This window comes from Rhinolophus hipposideros (assembly GCF_964194185.1).
Source record: "Rhinolophus hipposideros genome assembly, chromosome: 9".
NCBI lineage: Eukaryota > Metazoa > Chordata > Mammalia > Chiroptera > Rhinolophidae > Rhinolophus > Rhinolophus hipposideros.
The window spans coordinates 70449220-70467181 of NC_138055.1; the positions used below are offsets into that span (position 1 = coordinate 70449220).

Genomic DNA, 17962 nt, shown 5'->3' on the forward strand with positions numbered 1-17962 from the left:
GGGAGAAAGTTCTCAGGACCTACAGCTGGATAAGAACTGTAGGATAAGTTCTTATCCTAGGGGATAAGTTCTCGGGACCTACAGCTGGATAAGAACATATTCCTAATATGGTGGATAAATTTGATTAAACATGACACCAAAACCACAGTAATAAAAGAAAAACTCAATAACTTGACCCTCATCAAAATTTCAAAATTAAAACCTTATGTTCTTTAAAATTAAGAAATGAAAAGACAAGCTACAGACGAAGCAAAAATATATACAAACCACTTATCTCAGAAAAAACTCCTACCTAGAATACATAAAGAACTCTCAAAATTCAACTCTTAAAAAAAAAATCAATGAGAAAAATGAAGATTGAACAGACATTTCACCACAAGGATACACAGGTGAAAAATAAGCACATGAATATATGTTCAACATCCTTAGCCACAAGAAAAGTGCAAATAAAAAGAAGAATATGTGATAACACCACATACCAATTAGAAATAGTGCCAACACTAAATACTGGAGAAAATGTGGAGAAACTATATCTGTCATACGTTGGTGTTGGAAACATAAAATGGTACAACTACTCTGGAAAATAGTTTGGCACTTTCATTCTAAAAAATTAAATGTATGTTTAACCAAAGACCCAGAAATCCCATTCCGGGGTACTTTTTCCTATTCCTTTCATCTTAGAAAAAGGAAAACATATTGCTACACAAAAATCTGATCACACATGTTCACTGCAGCTTTATTTGTAAAAGCCCAAACTTGTAAACATCCAAATTTATATCAATAGGTAAAGGTTAAACAAACTATAGTACATCCATACCATAACATAGTTATCAGCAATAAAGAAGAATAAATTATTGACATGTGAAACAGTGCGGATGAATTTTGAGGGAATTATACTAAGTGAACAGAAAGCCAATCTCAAAATATTTAGAGATCCAAGACGGCAGAGTAAACACTATGACTGTGTCTTTCCATGAATACATTAAAATTACAACTAAATTATAGAACAATCAACCTGGAGAACCATCTGAATTCTAGCCCAACAGAAGTCTTATAACTGAAAATATAAAGAAGAACACACATGGAGATTAGCAGGAGGGGTGGAGACATGGAATAGGCCCCACACCTCTGTGTGGTGGTTGAGAATCAGGAGGGATATTTCAGGAACATGGAGGCTCCCCCCACCTCCTGGAGCAATGAGGACCCCAACCCGACACCAGGCTCTCCAGCCTGGAGTACTGGTGCCACAAAGAGGAGCCCCCACAACCTCTGGCTGTGAAAAGCAGTGGGGATTCAGACCATCTGGGTGGCAGGGAAGGCTGTGGGAGACCAAGATGTCCTCTTAAACACCCAATGCACAGAATTACTCACAGGCTCTCACCGTGGGCTCCAGCAGAGGGACGGTGACTTGGGGTGTGTCAAAGGCATATGGGGGGCAGACTGAGGTGTGAGGCTTTTGAGGCAAGGGCTAGAGGACAGTCAGCATTTTCCCTGTGTTGGGTCCTACTCCCATGCAGCCAGCAGGCAGGAACCATCTTTCCTGTGTTGAGCCTGCCCCCCACAGGCCAAACCTGAATCTCCTGGGTCTGGTGAGTTCTGCTGCTTCACTCTGGCGACTCACTGGGACCCAGCCCCACCCATTTCACCCAACTCAGAGGCATTGTATTGGCGAGCAGCCAGCCCTGCCCCCATTACACTCTTTCTTGGAAAACAGAGTCTTGCAGGCCCCAGTCGGGCAGTGACTGGCCTCATTGTACTGAAACTTTCGCTGAGTAGCTCCAGGCTCAGCACTGGCACCAAACCAGAATCTACATTAACCTGGTGACCACGACTCTTCCCATTCTGGTGACTCCCTGAGACCCTGCCTCACCCAACATGCATACCAAACTAGGCTTTACCAGCAGCTGAATCTTAAGAGAGCTGGCAGGCGGCAGCAGGTCTGCAGGTGTTGTCCTGACTTTTTTTGAAGTTACCCCAGATCCAGTACTGGTGGCAGACGTCCTTGGTTCACATTGTAGCCTCTCCCATGCACTCCAGGTTTAACACAGGTAGCAAACAACTGCAGATCAATTTGTAGTTCCTACCAGGTAGCTCCTGGCCAGTCACAGGCAGTGGATCATCTGGGCCTGCACCAGAGTCCCTCCCAAGAGGCCCCAGAACCAACATACTTAAAGACTGGTTGCAGAGCACCACTCAATTATTCCCACAAGTGGCATACACAAGTGAGACACAAGGCATGGTCTCAAGAGGCACAGAGCCAGCTGCGGCAAATCCCATTCAATGGGGAAAGCCCTCACACACAGTAGCCCTTAAGCTGTGAGCATGGCCATCCCCACAGACAATCAGCCTGAGGGTCAATCCCACTCACTGACATGCCAATAGCAATCAAGGTTCAACTATATCAGGAGGTCACACATAACCCACATAAGGGGCTCTCCTGGAACACCTGTCTCTGATGATAGGGAGACTGTGCCAGTACCCCACAGGGCACCTACTGCATAAGGCCACTCAACCAAGACTGGAAGTTATAGCAGATCTACCTAATACACAGAAACAAACACAGACAGGCAGCCAAAATGGGGGAAACAAAGAAATACATCCCAAATGAAAGAACAGGGAAAAACTCCAGAAAAAGAATTAAGTGAAATGGAGGCAAGCAACCTACCAGATACAGAGTTCAAAACAATGGCTATAAGGATGCTCAAGGAACTAGTGAGAACTTCAACAAAAAAATAGCAAGCATAAAAAAAGGACATAGAAACCATTAAAAAGAACCAGTCAGAAGTGAAAACTACAGTCACAGAAATGAAGAATGCACTAAAAGGAATCACCAGCAGACTAGATGAAGCAGAAGATCGAATCAGTGATTTGGAAGACAAGGTAGCAGAAAACATTCAATCAGAACAGCAAAAAGAAAAAAGAATCCAAAAAAATGAGGACAGTTTAAGAGACCTCTGGAGCAACATCAAGCCTAACAATATTTGCATCATAGGGATACCTGAAAGAGAATAGAGACAGCAAGAGACTGAGAACCTATTTGAAGAAATAATTACTGAAAATTTTCCTAACCTGGCAAAAGAAATAGACATAAAAGTTCAGGAAGTGCAGAGAGTCCCAAACAGAATGAACCCAAACAGGCCCACACCAAGGCACAGTATAATTAAAATGGCAAAGGTTAAAGACAAAGACAGAATCCTAAAAGCAGCAAGAGGAAGGCAACTAGTCATTTGTAAGGGAGCTCCCATTAAACTGTCAGCTGATTTCTCAACAGAAACTTTTCAGGCCAGAAGGGATTGGCACAAAATACTGAAAAGATGAAAAGCAAAGGCCTACAACCAAGACTACTCTACCCAGCAAGGCTATCATTTTAAATTAAAGGAGCAATAAAGAGCTTCCCAGACAAGAAAAAGTTAAAGGAATTCACCACCACCAAACCAGTATTACAAGGAATAATGTAACACTGAGGGACTTTTTAAAATTGAAAAAAATCAAAATTATTAATAATAAAATGGCAATAGCACATATCTATCAACAATTACTTTCGATGTAAGTGGATTAAGTGCTCCAATCAAAAGACACAGGAGGTTCATATGGTAATTCTATTCTTAATTTTTTGAGAAACCTCCAACTTCTTTCCATAACGGCTGCACCAGTCTGCATTCCCACCAACAGTATATGAGGGTTCCTTTTTCTCCAGAGCCTCTCCAACACTTGTTATTTGTTTCATTGATGATAGCCATTCTAACTGGTGTGAGGTGATATACAATTATGGTTTTTATTTTCTCTGACGATTAGTGATGTTGAGCATCTTTTCATATGTCTGTTGGCCATCTGTATGTCCTCTTTGGAGAAATGTCAATTCGGGTCCTCTGCCCATTTTTTAATTGGATTGTTTGTTGTTTTGTTGTTGAGTTGTATGAGTTCTTTATATATTTTGGATATTAGCCCCTTATTGGAGGCATTGTTTGCAAATATCTTCTTCCATTTGGTTGGTTGCCTCTTTATATTTTTTTTGATGGTTTCTTTTGCTGTGCAGCAGCTTTTTAGTTTGATAAGTCCCACATGACCAGCAATCCCTCTCCTGTGTATATACCAAAAAAGATATGAAAATATTTATCTGAGTAGATATATGTGATCTGATGTTCACTGCAGCTTTATTTATGGTGGCCGAAACATGAAAACAACCAAAGTGTCCCTCAATAGATGATTAGATAAAGAAGATGTGACATATATACACAATGGAATATTATTACTCTGCTGTAAGAAAAGATGAAACATTGTTGTTTGTGACAAAATGGATGGATCTTGAGATTATTATGCTAACCCAAATAAGTCACCAAAAGTCAAGAACCATATGACTTCACTGATGTGTGGGATATAAAACTGAAAGCAACAAAAGAATAAGACAAACAAATAAAAAAACAAAAACTCATAGACACAGGACAATATTGCAGTGATTACCAGAGGGTAAGGGGAGAGGGTGGTGGTAGATGAGGGTAAACTGGGTCAAATATATGGTTATGGAAGGAGAACTGACTGTGGGTGGTGAACACACAATGTGATATACAAATGATGCATTACAGAATTGCACACTTGAAACCTATGTAATTTTACTAACCATTATCATCCCAATAAATTTCAATTTAAAAAAAGACATAGGAAGGCTGAATGGATAAGAAAACAAAAACCTTACATATGTTGCCTACAAGAGACTCATTTCAAATTGAAAGATACACACAGACAAAAAGTAAAAAGATGGAAAAAGATATTTCGTGAAAATGGTAATGAAAAAAAACAAAAAAATGCTGGAGTAGCAATACTTACTCCAGGCAAAAAAGACTTTAACACAAAGGCTATAACAAGAGACAAAGAAGGACCCAGCTATCCCATTTCAGGGTATTTATCTGAAGAAACGCAAATGCTACTTGAGGGGATATTTGCATCCATATGTTCATTACAGCATTGCTTACAATGGCCAAGATGTGGAGGCAGATGGGGTGCCCAACAGTAGAAGAATAGATAAAGAGTAGGTGGTAATATACAGTGGGATGTTGCTCAGCCCTGGAAGGGAATGGGTTCTTGCCATCTGCAGCAGCGTGTATGGACCTAGAGGGTATTGTGCTGAGTGGAGTACGTCAGACAGAGAGAGACAGATGCAATACGATTTCGCTTTTATGTAGAATCTAAACAAAATTGACAAACAAAACAGAAGGAACTCATAGATACAGAAAACATTTTAATGGTTGCCAGATGGGAGGGGATTGGGGGTGGTTAAAGGGGAAGGGGTTAAGAAGTACAAATTGGTTGTTACAAGTAGTTATGAAGATGTAGGATGTAGCATAAAGAATATTGCTAATAATATTGTAATAACTGTATTATTCTAGGTGGGTACTAGATTTATTGGGATGATAGATGGGAGGGCTTTGGGAGGCAGGGTGAAAAAGGGATAAAGCAGTACAAATTGGTAGTTACAAAATAGTCATGGGGATGTAAAGTAAAGCATAGGGAACATAGTCAATGATATGGTAATAATTATGTAGTGCTAGGTGGGGATCACTAGTCAGGGGATCATTTTTTAAATTATATAAAGTCTAACCACTATGCTGTACACCTGCAATTAATATAAAATAATATTGAGTGTCAACCTTAATCAAAAAATTTTAAAAGGGGAGGAAAGGTGAAGGGGAATAAGAGGTCCAAATTTCCAGATATAAAACAAATAGGTCAACAAATAGGTTACATGGGGATGTAACATACAGCATAAGGAACAGTCAATAATATTGTGATAGCAAAGTACAGTATCAAATGGTTGCCGGACTTATCATGGTGATCACTTCTTTAGGTATATAAATGTTGAATAACTATGGTATACCTCTAAAACTAATATAATATTGTATGTTAGCTATATTTTCAATAGAAATCTTTTAAAAATATTTACATACTGTGAAATTCTATTTGTATAACATTCTTGAAATGATAAAATTATAGAGATGGAGAACACATTAATGAATGCCAGGGTTTAGAGATATTGTGGAAGAGTATGACTTTACAGGGTTAACATGAGAGATCACTGTGATGATGGAAGAGTTCTGTATCTTCATCATAGGGGTGCTCACTTCAATTTACACATGATAAAACTGCATCAAACCATACACACACAAATATATGCAGGTAAACTATTGAAATTATAAGGTCTATTGGTTGAACCAACATCAATTTCTTGATTTTGACACTGTAGTATAGTTGCATAAAATACAACCAATATTCTTTACAATATTGAATCTTCTGGTCCATGAATATTAAATATCTCTCCCTTTAAGTCTTTTAAAATTTGTCTCAGTAATGTTTTGTATTTTTCAATGTAGAGATTATTTTATATCATTCATATTTATAAATATTTGATATTTTTGATGCTATTTGTTTTCAAAGTGTATGTGAAAATACAGTTTTGTATATTTTCCTGGATCTGGCAACTTTGGTAATTTCACTTATTTCTTATAATTTTGTTTGTACATTCATTTGAATTTTCCATGTACAGTCATGTCATATGTGAATAATGATAGATTCCAAACATTATACATTTTATACCTTGTCTTATGTATTTATAGTGCACATATTTTATTATATTACCTAACTTCCAGTACAATTTTAAATAGAAATGATGAGACGTCTTGTTTTAGTCCCAATCTTGTGTGAAAGCTTTCAATGTTTCACTATTTTATACCAATGCTTGTTGTAAGGTTGTTGTTGTTGTTGTTTGTAGATACTCTTGATCAAATTAAGGAAATTTTATTTCTAGTGTGCTAGGAATACCTTTTTGATTACAAATGGGAACTCATTCTTACGAAATGTTTGCATGACATTCTGAATTACTAGACTGTGAACTTATTTAAATGACATTTAAATATACTTGCTAAGTGTCCCTACTGTACCAAGCCATCTGGCAGGTACTAAAAATGCAAAGATGAACTATCACAGCAAGGGTCATAAAGTGTTTCTGAAGCAGAACTAAAAAGAAATGACTAACAAATAATAAATACCAAATGAAAACTACATTTAATTAAAATAAGTTTAAACAAAATGTAATTGATTACTGTCATTGGAATAACTTTAATTCGAACAAGTATACATAATTCACTTTAAATTATTTTTACCTTTCAGACTTGGGATGAAGGTTTAGCAAAGACTGCTAAAGCATGGACAAACAAGTGCAGATTCAAACACAACACCTGTTTAGGAACAGCACGTAAATGCCATCCAACTTTTAACTATGTTGGAGAAAATCTCTGGCTGGGAGGATTAAGCATATCCACACCAAACTCAGCTGTTGCCAGTTGGTATAATGAAACTAAATATTATGATTATGATAGACAACGTTGTTCGAAAGTTTGTAACCATTATACGCAGGTAAGTGTTTGATATTTTATTGATTAGTTCTTATATATGCACATTTCAATTACAAGACAAGTATTTTCTTTTGAGTGTCTTTTGAGTATCCTGAAAATGCACCTTCTTTTGGAAGATATATTTACTGGGTATCGAATTCTATGGAGTTTTTTCGTTTTTATTTTTGTTTTTTTGTTCTGATCTTTAAAAATTATTCCACTGTCATCTCAATTTAATGCTTTGATATGCTCAATGTTTCCAACAAGAAATCTACTGTCAACCTTTTATTTATTCCTTTGTAGATAATGTGTCTTCTTTCTCTGGCTGCCTTTAAAATTTTTTTATTATACTCCTGAGGAACTTCCTAATGTATTGAAGTTTTCTTTACTGTAGTTTTTGTGCTGCAGTTTACTGAGCTTCTTGGAACTGTAGATCTATGATTTCAATTAAACTTGGAAAACTGTTGGCCATTGTTTCTTGAAATATTTCTCTCACTCTCTCCTACTTCTCTCTTCCCAGAGTCCAGTTACCAGTGTAGAAGACCACTTGAGTTTTCCCACAGTTGATTAATGCTCTCTTCTTTTTTCTTGAATTGTTTTTCACTCTGTGAGAGTGAATTAATTTCATAGAGCCTTACTGCTGTATATTTAAGTTTACTAGTCTTTTCTTCTGTGATATTTATTCTACTATTAATGATTTTTACCTTATTTTTAATCTTAGATGTTGAAGTTTACATCTCTAAAAGTTTTATTTTTGTCTTTTTATATCATCAGTAACTATATTTAGTATGTTTAATCTTTCGTCTTGCTTTTTAACCACATGGGATACATTTATACTGATTACTTTAATGTTTTCCCTACTAATACTAGAATCTATGTTAGTTCTGGGGGAGTTACAATGTATTGATTTTTCCTGTTAATTATGGCTCAAATTTTTCTGCTTATCACAGTGGGTACATTTTATTACATTCCCAACTTTGTAAATTGTGCCTTGTTGGATGCTAGATTTATTTATTTACCTATAATATTCTTGAACTCTCTTCTGGGATATAGCTGGAATTTGTCTTATCCTTTTGGTTCCTTCTTTTAAAATATGTGAGGTGGAACAAAAGCAGTGTCTGGGCTGGGCTAATTATCGCTAACCAGTAAGGCAAAATTCTTCTGCATATTCTACCCAATGCCCCAGAAATTATGAAACTTGCTAGTCTGGCCAGTGGGCAAAGTCCTATTCCAGGGCCTATGTAAGCACCAGTAGTCTTCCCTGAATTTTCTATAAGTGGTTCTTTCCCAGGTCTAGGATAGTTTCCTCACACACATGCTCTGGTTAGTACTCTGCGGAATTGACAATGAGGACCCCGTGCTGATCTCCACAGCAGTGTGACTGATGTGTACCTCTGCAGTACTACACTCTCTAATCTCCTGCCTCTGTGGTCTCCCCAGACTCTCAGCTCTGTCTCACAACTATGTGACTCCATCAAGCTTCTCCTGGTTTCTCTACCACCCCTACCCCACCAGTCATGGCCTGGAAACTCCTCAAAGTAACAAGCGTGGACAATTGTATAGCTCACATCTGCCCTCACTCCCCAACTCACAGGGAGCATTATCCTTTGTTGTTTTATGTCCAGTATCCTGAAAAACATTATTTCTTATGATTTTTCCAATTCTTTTCGTTGTTTCAGGTGGGTTTTTGGCGAGAAATGGAAGTCACTTTTTAGCCAAGCTAATCCTAGACATGGCACTGAGATCCTAGGAAGGCCCATTTAAAAGAAAAAAAAAGAGCTAAATCTCTTTTTTAAAATTATTCATCTGTATAAGTTGAGTTAACATATACTGTCTTACCCCAAGTCATTTTTAACAGGTGCACTGAACAAGGAAATTACCAGCTTCCATGCTCTCCTTCTATTCACTCTTTGTCCAAAAACAGGATGTTGTAAGTCTGGAAACCCTTCTCAGAACAGATGTTCTTTGCAAAGAATATGGTTTGGCTACTGAAGAAAAGTGAGAGAATGGGGTCAAATGTCAGGTGTCCTGAGAACAAGAAGAAAGCAATCTTTCTAAGATGGCATCAAGGCTGAGTCTCAGCCTTTATATAATATTTTGCCTCCTCTTTTGCTGTAAAGAAAAAGGTAGCTGTGTTTTCAAATACCCCTTAACATTGCTACATCAGAAATGGGAGCTCACCCCTCACTGGCTAATTTATACATACATTTAAATAATTAGGAGTAGGTACATTCTTATTGGTTCAACAACTGTATCTTGCTTAATATTCTAAACTAAATGAGCTAAAAATTTCTTACAATTATCTTCACATATTTATACTGAAGCTATAACCAATGTTCATATTCATATTACATCTAGTCACATTAATGAAAGCACTATATTTTAAACCTATACAAAGTCAATATTTATTTTTACCATCCCCAAAGCCAAAAAGAATCACAGTTTAGTTATATTAAGCAAAAAGAATATCATGGTGTAGTCAGTTATTCATGAACCAAATTTTTAAACATGATTTCTTGAAAATATATACTTGCAGCCATAGTTTATTAACTTTCTAAAATATTCAAAAGGAATGGATACATTCACAATCTAGCTTAATCTCATTTTAGTTGGTGGGAAACTAGCTCAAAATTGATCTGTCACTCTCCACAGCCATACACGTGGTTAGAAGCAAAACTCATCTCTTCTCAGTTCAGTGTGCTTTTATTGCACTTTGCTACTTCTGAGGCAACCAAAGAACTATTAAAATATAGTTTGCAAAACTGCTGATTATGGCTACACCCAGGCCATGGGAAACAATGACTAATACATCACTTTATAAAATATGTCAATACATTTTGTTAACTGAATTGTAAAATGAATGAATTCAGGAAATTCATTTGTATTGTGAAAATCTACATCAATTTTTCTTGGATTAGTTTCTATTCCAAAAGGAGTAAAAAAAAAGTATTTTTTCCCTTTGTTCATTTGGGAAATGGAGGAAAATTCCATTATGTCATTGTCAAAAAGAAATAGTAATATTTTCACCTCTTTGTCTCTCTGCCCCCGGCTAGTTTTCCAGAGGAATCTTATTCGAGTAACTACTATTTTTTGCAACTTAACAAAAATAATTATTTACCATACTATGGTAGGCATTTTTGTTTTGTTTTGTTTTCTTTTCTTTTGTTTTGGTTTTGCAATCAACTCAATATATTTTAAACTCTATCCCTATCTGTCCCTTGTGATTTGACAGAGATAAGAATATGGCTAAGACCACAAATTTAAAATGTGATCATAAACTAGGTAGAATGTTTCTGAGAAAAAGAAATGAAAGTTAGTAATTGTTTTCATTTACAGTGTGACCTGAATATTGCTTGTATTATATGCCCATGGAAAGAATAAAAATATATTTCATAAATCATCTGGAAGATATTATTATTTTGGCTATATAGTATATTATTTTGATTTATAAGAATTATTGGTGAGCAAAAACTAGTTAGGTAGCCCTCATAAAAGCAGTCCTTAAAAAATTGTTTTAAATTAAATATTTGAAATTAAGGGAAAATAGCCAGTAAGTACTTATGCATACTTATTTCTTTGTAGCATGACAAAGATTATACCTATTTACATAATGCATCGTGGTATAGAGTTGTTTTGCATGTTTTATTTAAAAATTCCTTTCCTTATAGGTAATTTGGGCCAATTCATATAAAGTTGGTTGTGCAGTCACACTTTGTCCTAATTTGGGGAGAGTTCCAACTTCAATATTTGTATGTAACTACGGACCTGCGTAAGTTATTTTGCTATTAAAATTACTTTGTATTGAAATAAATGTTAAGAATTGTTTCTAAAATTAGGACCTTATACTAAAAAGACAGGTATATTTTTAATAAGTGAAGTCTCCCTCTCTAATGCTAATCAAAAGAAACTCATGGAAATAGAAAGCGGTGAGAGAATATTACCTGTGTAAAGAATTATACCTGCCATTAAATATTTAAGCTTGAGAATGAAAATGATGGAGGCTGTTAAGTCAAAAAAGAGATGATATAAAATATATTACCATACTCAATACTAGAATACCAAATAGGTTGCTTCCCTAATATACGAAGTCTGACAATTAGGTTCGCGAACTTGTTGCAAAGATGTTGCTAACCTTTTTTTGATATCAGAGGGATTATTCATCATGAATTTGCACCAACTGGACAAACAGTTAACCAAGTTTACTATTTGGAACTGCTGAAAAAGCTGCATGAAAAAGTTAGACGACCTGAACTTTTCGCCAACAATTCATGGCTCTTGCATCACGACAATGCACCAGCTCACATGACACTGTCTGTGAGGGACTTTTTAGCCAGTAAACAAATAACTGTATTGGAACACCCTCCCTACTTACCTGATCTGGACCCCCCAATGCCTTCTTTCTTTACCCAAAAAAAGGAAATATTGAAAGGAAGACATTTTGATAACATTCAGGACATCAAGGGTAATATGATGACAGCTTTGATGGCCATTCCAGAAAAAGAGTTCCAAAATTGCTTTGAAGGGTGGACTAGGTGCTGGTGTTGGTGCATAGCTTCCCAAGGGGAGTACTTCAAAGGTGACTGTAGTGATATTCAGCAAATACTTTTTCTAGGATGAGTTCATGAACTTAATTGTCTGACCTCGTAACATAACTGAAATGAGCAAATGATTCAGAATGATACTAAAAAGCATGGTCTTCTAAGAAAAGAATACAATAATTTTTCATTGCCTTGCTGAGAATTGTACATGTAAATGGAAAAACAACATCAGCCTAATGGAAGCCTCTAAAAATAAAATTCTGATCACAATGGATCTGTACAAAAAAGAAAATAAAGTCCATTAACAATCCAACTCTTTAACAAACAAAATTTTTTAAATAAAATGTAGAAAAGATGAAAAAAACAGGCAAAGAATAAATACAAAGAATTGGTAAAAAGAAGCTGAGCTATGCCAAAATTGCTATGGAGAGGTACAAAGGTATATATCTCTGTCTGTATTTTCTTCTACTCCCTCTCAGTTAGAAGCAAAAACAAGAATGACAAATGCATAACTTAAAGAGAAGGAAAAGAAGGGACAGATGAAACAAACAGAATAAATAAGAAGAAAATAGCCTCAACCTTAACTGTCAATAATCACATCCAATGTAAATGGTACAAACACCCCGAAAAGGCAGAGTTTGTGAGATTGGATTAGAAATCGAGAACAAATTATATGCGGCCTACTCGAAGCACACTTTAAATATAAAGACACAAATAGATGAAAAGAAAAAGGATGGTAAAAGTTTACATTGCTAACATTAGTCAAAATAAAGCTGCAGTGTCTATATTAATATCAAATAATATAGATTTTAGAGAAAAAATATTACCAGGGATAAAAAAGGCCATTACAAAATGATAATGGAATTAATTAATCAAGAGGCAATTTGGAAAAACTGGGAAAATTCCTTAAAATACAAATATTACAAAAGAGGATAAAATGAAAAGATAACTACAGAGCAGTATCTCTTATGAACATAGGTACAAAAGTTATTTTAAAAATTTAGCAATTGAATCCAACAATATAGTAAAAGCGTAAAATACCTTGTCCAAATGAAGTTTATTCAAGGAATGTAGGGCTAGTTTAATATTCTAAAATCAATCCATGTAATTCACCATATTAGTCAACCTAAAAAATAAAGATCATATGATGATTTCGATAGATTGAGAAAAAGACAAACATTCATTTTTTTAATAAAAGTTCTCTGCCAACTAGAAATAGAAGGAAACTTCTTAAATCCAATAAAGTGCATCCATGACAAACCTGTATGTAACGTTAAATCTAATAGCAAAGAATTTTCTGTAAAATACCAGACAGTACTTTCTCTGTACTTTTCTCATAAAATACAGATAGTAAATATGTTAGGCTTTGCATACTCATGCATTGTTACATATTCATCTTTGTGTTTTTGTATTGTTTTAAATAACCTAACCCCTTAAAAATATTTTTTTAAAAAACAATTCTTGGGCCGGCCCGGTGGCTCAGGCAGTTGGAGCTCCATGCTCCTGACGCCAAAGGCTGCCCGTTCGATTCCCACTTGAGCCAGTGGGCTCTCAATCGGATGGCTCAGTTGGTTGGAGTGTGGGATCTCAACCACAAGGTTGCCAGTTCGATTCCTCGACACTCCCACAAGGGATGGTGGGCAGCGCCCCCTGCAACTAGGATTGAGCACAGCACCTTGAACTGAGCTGCCTCCCTAATGGCTCAGTTGGTTGGAGCGCGTCCTCTCAACCACAAGGTTGCCAGTTTGATTCTCACAGGGGATGGTGGGCAGCGCCCCCTGCAACTAACAACGGCAGCTGGACCCAGAGCTGAGCTGCGCCCTCCATGACTGGGACTGAGGGGACAACAACTTGACTTGGAAAAAATCCTGGAAGTACACACTGTTCCCCAATAGAGTCCTGTTCCCCTTCCCCAATAAAATCTTTTAAAAAAAAGAAAAGAAAAAAAAAGAAACAATTCTTAGCTCACAAACTGCACAAAAACAGATGACAGGCTAGACAAAATAGATATAGTATAAGGAGTTAAATATGAACCTGCTATATGATTTATTTATTCCACTCCTAGATATGCATCCAAGAAAATGTATGCCCATAAAAAGACATATCTGTATGTTCAAAATGTGTATAGTAACTTTATATGTATAGTCAAAAACTGGAACAGCCCAAATGTCCATCAGTGGATGAATGTATAAATGAATTGTGGCTTATTCTTTAATGAAATACTACACATGTTATTGTTTTTCTTTGTATACTCTAGGTAAGTAACACTTTTTTAAGTCTTCCACACAGAGATGGGGGGGAAAAGATGTTTGATAAAATGCACCAGCTTATATTATTGTAAAGCAGGCGTAATAGCTGTCGAATGGTTGACCAAATGGTACCATTTTTTTGGTGCATCATCCAATAGAACTAGATAAGGACTGTGGTATTGAACTTTTAAAGTAAACCACAAGGTGTATGTTCCCATTTGCAATTTAAATTTTGCTTATTCCATTACAAAATCAATAGATAATCCTAGTGTTTTACAACAAAAAAATATGTGGTTGTTACATATATAACTGGTTTCCATCTGATTTGTGTTCCATATTATTCAAGAAATATAACTACCACATGAAATATTCCTGTAAAAACCAGTTTTTATTGTTTCTTTTTATAAAACCAATGAGCACAAAATAAGGACAAACGTTATTTTTCCTTTTCAACATTCATGACTTAGTGAGTAACCAAAACAACTTGCATAAATAAATGCACAAAATGAGAGAAATAAACAGCCATTTGGCTAATCAGTGTTTCTCGTTTTTACAGAGGAAATTATGTAAAAACACTCCCTTATGCTAAAGGAGTATCCTGCACTAAGTGCGAAAAAGGAGACACTTGCAAAAACAAGCTCTGTGGTAAGCTAAGAGAAAAAAAATAATAATCACAATAGTCTATTTGGAGAGCAAAGTTTCCTCAGACTCATTTTGTATTTTAAAATTTAGCTCTCCTCAAGTTTATAGAGAATTGTGACTGATATTTGATTTCTGCTATATGATGAAATGAATCAGTTGTCATAAATTATCATATTTAAACTCAGGTGATCTCTCCCTTTTTCACTGATGATTTTTCTTCTCAGGCTAAAGGACAGAAAGGAGTGAAGTATATAACTGGGACCAGCGTGCTGTTACACAACATATAATTGCTGCTATACAAATAACTCCTAGTGGAAATGTTTCTTATTTGTATTTGCTTCCATTTGCCTCCTTTCATTAGTTATTATTAAAATAATGATTCGCTCAGAAGTAATATAGTAATCTTGTCCGAATTAATTATGATTGAAAACTAATGTTTCTCTTCCATCATCAGCCTTTTGGTTCTCAGAACAAAGATACTTTTTAAGGATAAGTGTATAAATTATTGATTGAGGACAGAAGGAAATGGGTGAAGGGAGAAGATGATTTCGAAACAGACATTCGAAACATGCATTCTTTAAAAAAGAATGCAATGTCACAAAACAAGAGAGACACAAAAAAAGGCATATTAAATGATTCTATTTATATGAAGTTCAAAATCAGGAAAAACTAATCTACATTTGGAGTCACAATAGCAGTTACCATGGGAGAGGAAAGATGAGTTAGTAATTAGAACACAAGGTTAACTAGGTGTGTCCACTTTGTAATAATTCATCCAACTTTCCATTTATAAAGTTTGTATATTCCTATATTCATCTTATACTTCAATTAAAGAGTAAATTAGAGATATGGTCCCTCTAATTTCAATCTCATTTAAGGCAACTTAAAAGATATATTTATTGGCATCACCACCCACTTGGAAATCAATGATATACTCTTTTTTTTCACTTCCCCTTCTTGCCCAGTATGCCACAAACTGTCATTTCTCTGAATCAGCCATCTCCCACTTCTCCTCCTACTCAATTTCAACCTGTTTTATACCAAAAAAAAAAAAAAAGTCAGATCAAATCACATATTAAAATTACTCCATTGTTTCATATTGCAAATAAAGAAAATTCTGACTCTACGCCAGGTGGCCACAAGCTCAAGCATGATCTGGCACTTGCCTCTGTCTCCTACTATACTTTTTATTAACATCCCTTTGACACACTAACCTCCATTATCACCACCTTCAAATACTCCAAACTCTTTCTAATAATCCCAGCGTCTGAATCACCTGTGGGTCCGTTTCTAATTTTAAGATTGCTTCATTTCTCTTCATTTTCATAACATGCTCTGTTTCTTGATGTTGTACATTCTCTTCACAATTCCTTCCCTCCTTACATGCATATGCTACTCCTCCCATCAAGAATTGGAGCTGATTTCTCCTCCCCTTGAGCAAGGACTTGACATTGTGCCAGTTCTAGGCCTAGCCTTTAAGAGACCTGGCAGCTTTGGCGTTTGCTCTCCTGGAACCTCTACCGCATATGGAGAAATCCATGCTCTCCTGCAGGAGAGGTCCCCCTGAGAAAAGCCATGGAAGAGGAGAGGTCATCTTTCTGTTTCAAACCCAACTGAGCTCCAGTGAAATGCAGCCATAACATTGAACCCTGATGACCCTACGTATAGCAGAGGAATTGCCTCGTAGAGCCAGACAACCCAGATAACTGTGAGAAATAATAATCAATTGTTATTCTTTTAAGCCATTAAGTTCTGGAAGTTTGTTTCACAGCAGTAGTTTGCAGAAACACTTGGTATGACTACGAAGTTCTTATTAAACACCTACCAACACATGTAAAACAACAATGTAGAGCATTCTACCTTTTTCTCTGCTGAACAGACGAACATAGGGTCGTTCACCTTATCCAAATACAACTTAGTGAAGGCTGGGATACAGTTTATGTAAAGCTTGACTGCCCCTCTTTCAAGGGTGTAGACTTGTAGGGTGTTCCATTGAGACCCTGTGTGGGTTCACTGTTGCCTTCCCCTGGTGGGTTCTGAATTCCAATCCCTTATTACTTGAGCACGCTGAAATTAGTAAAAAAGAGAAAAATCTGCTTAGACCTCAAAAGGGTTTCAGCCTCCTGCCCCTCACAGGTTCAAAATTAAACTAATAGCTTGAGTACAAAATGGTTATCTCCTGGGTTCATTTCTTCCATCTCTATGTCTCACCTGAATCTTGAGGTACTCAGTTCTTCAATTTTCTGTCTCTAGCCTTGCAAGGTCAACAAAAACTCTGCTGGTTTCTCTTCCCCAAAAGTCAGTCTCTGCCAGGGCTAAGCTCAGATTTTCAGTCCTATATCTGGGCCCAGAATCAAAAAGTGGTCCCAGAGAAAGAGCAACTTACTTAGCAATGGCCCACCTCTCTATGGATCTCCACTCTGAAATCATACTCCGGTCTTTGTTGCTTTAGCAAATCTCTGGTGCTCTGAAACATTGTTTTGTTGTATTTTACTTGGATTTTCTAGCTGTGCTTGATGACAGCTTTTGTCTATCACAAACTATTACTTCAGCCGGTACTGATAATGGTCACCGAAACACCACCACACAAGCAGCATACGTTACAATGAACTCTGATACCTGGTAGGAGGTGTTCTCCCAACTTGTTTCTTTTCCAAATTATTCAGAAATTTGGGGCTATTCTTGGCCCTTTCCTCTTGCAAATTAGTGTTAGAATAAACATCAATTCCACAGAAAGACCTTGAGATTTTGGTTGGAATTACAATTAAATTATAGATAAATTTAAGAAGAATTAACATCTTTACAACATTGGCTATTTATATTAATAAAGATAGTTTATTTGTGTCTTTTTAAACATCTTTGAGTTAAGTCTTGAAATTTTGTCAGTAAAATTCTTGCATCATCAAATTAGAATCCTTAGTAACATGTATTTGTTGCAATAAGTGGTATTTTAAAATTATATTTCCTAATTGAATTTTGCTGATTGTAGAAATATAAATTATTTTATATTAGTCTATTACCCAAGAATCTTATTAATTCTGTTATTATATCTAATAGTTTGTTGATTTGTTTGGATTTCCTATAACAGTCATGTTATCGATAAAAAATGCAAGTATTGTTCTGTCTTCTAATCTTTATATCAGTTATT

General features: G+C 36.0%; 1 protein-coding gene across 1 annotated transcript in view; it reads left to right on the plus strand.

The window, feature by feature from the left end:
- The window catches only part of LOC308501925 (GLIPR1-like protein 1), a gene marked incomplete at both ends in the record, with an annotated part of 32741 nt that extends 21583 nt beyond the window's left edge, over positions 1 to 11158 (plus strand). Inside the window, 2 exons of the mRNA XM_081058986.1 lie at positions 7162 to 7407; positions 11054 to 11158. Of these exons, the coding sequence (XP_080915112.1) occupies positions 7162 to 7407; positions 11054 to 11158 (351 nt within the window). The remainder of the gene's footprint in view (positions 1 to 7161; positions 7408 to 11053) is intronic.
- Between the last annotated feature and the right edge of the window lie 6804 nt (positions 11159 to 17962).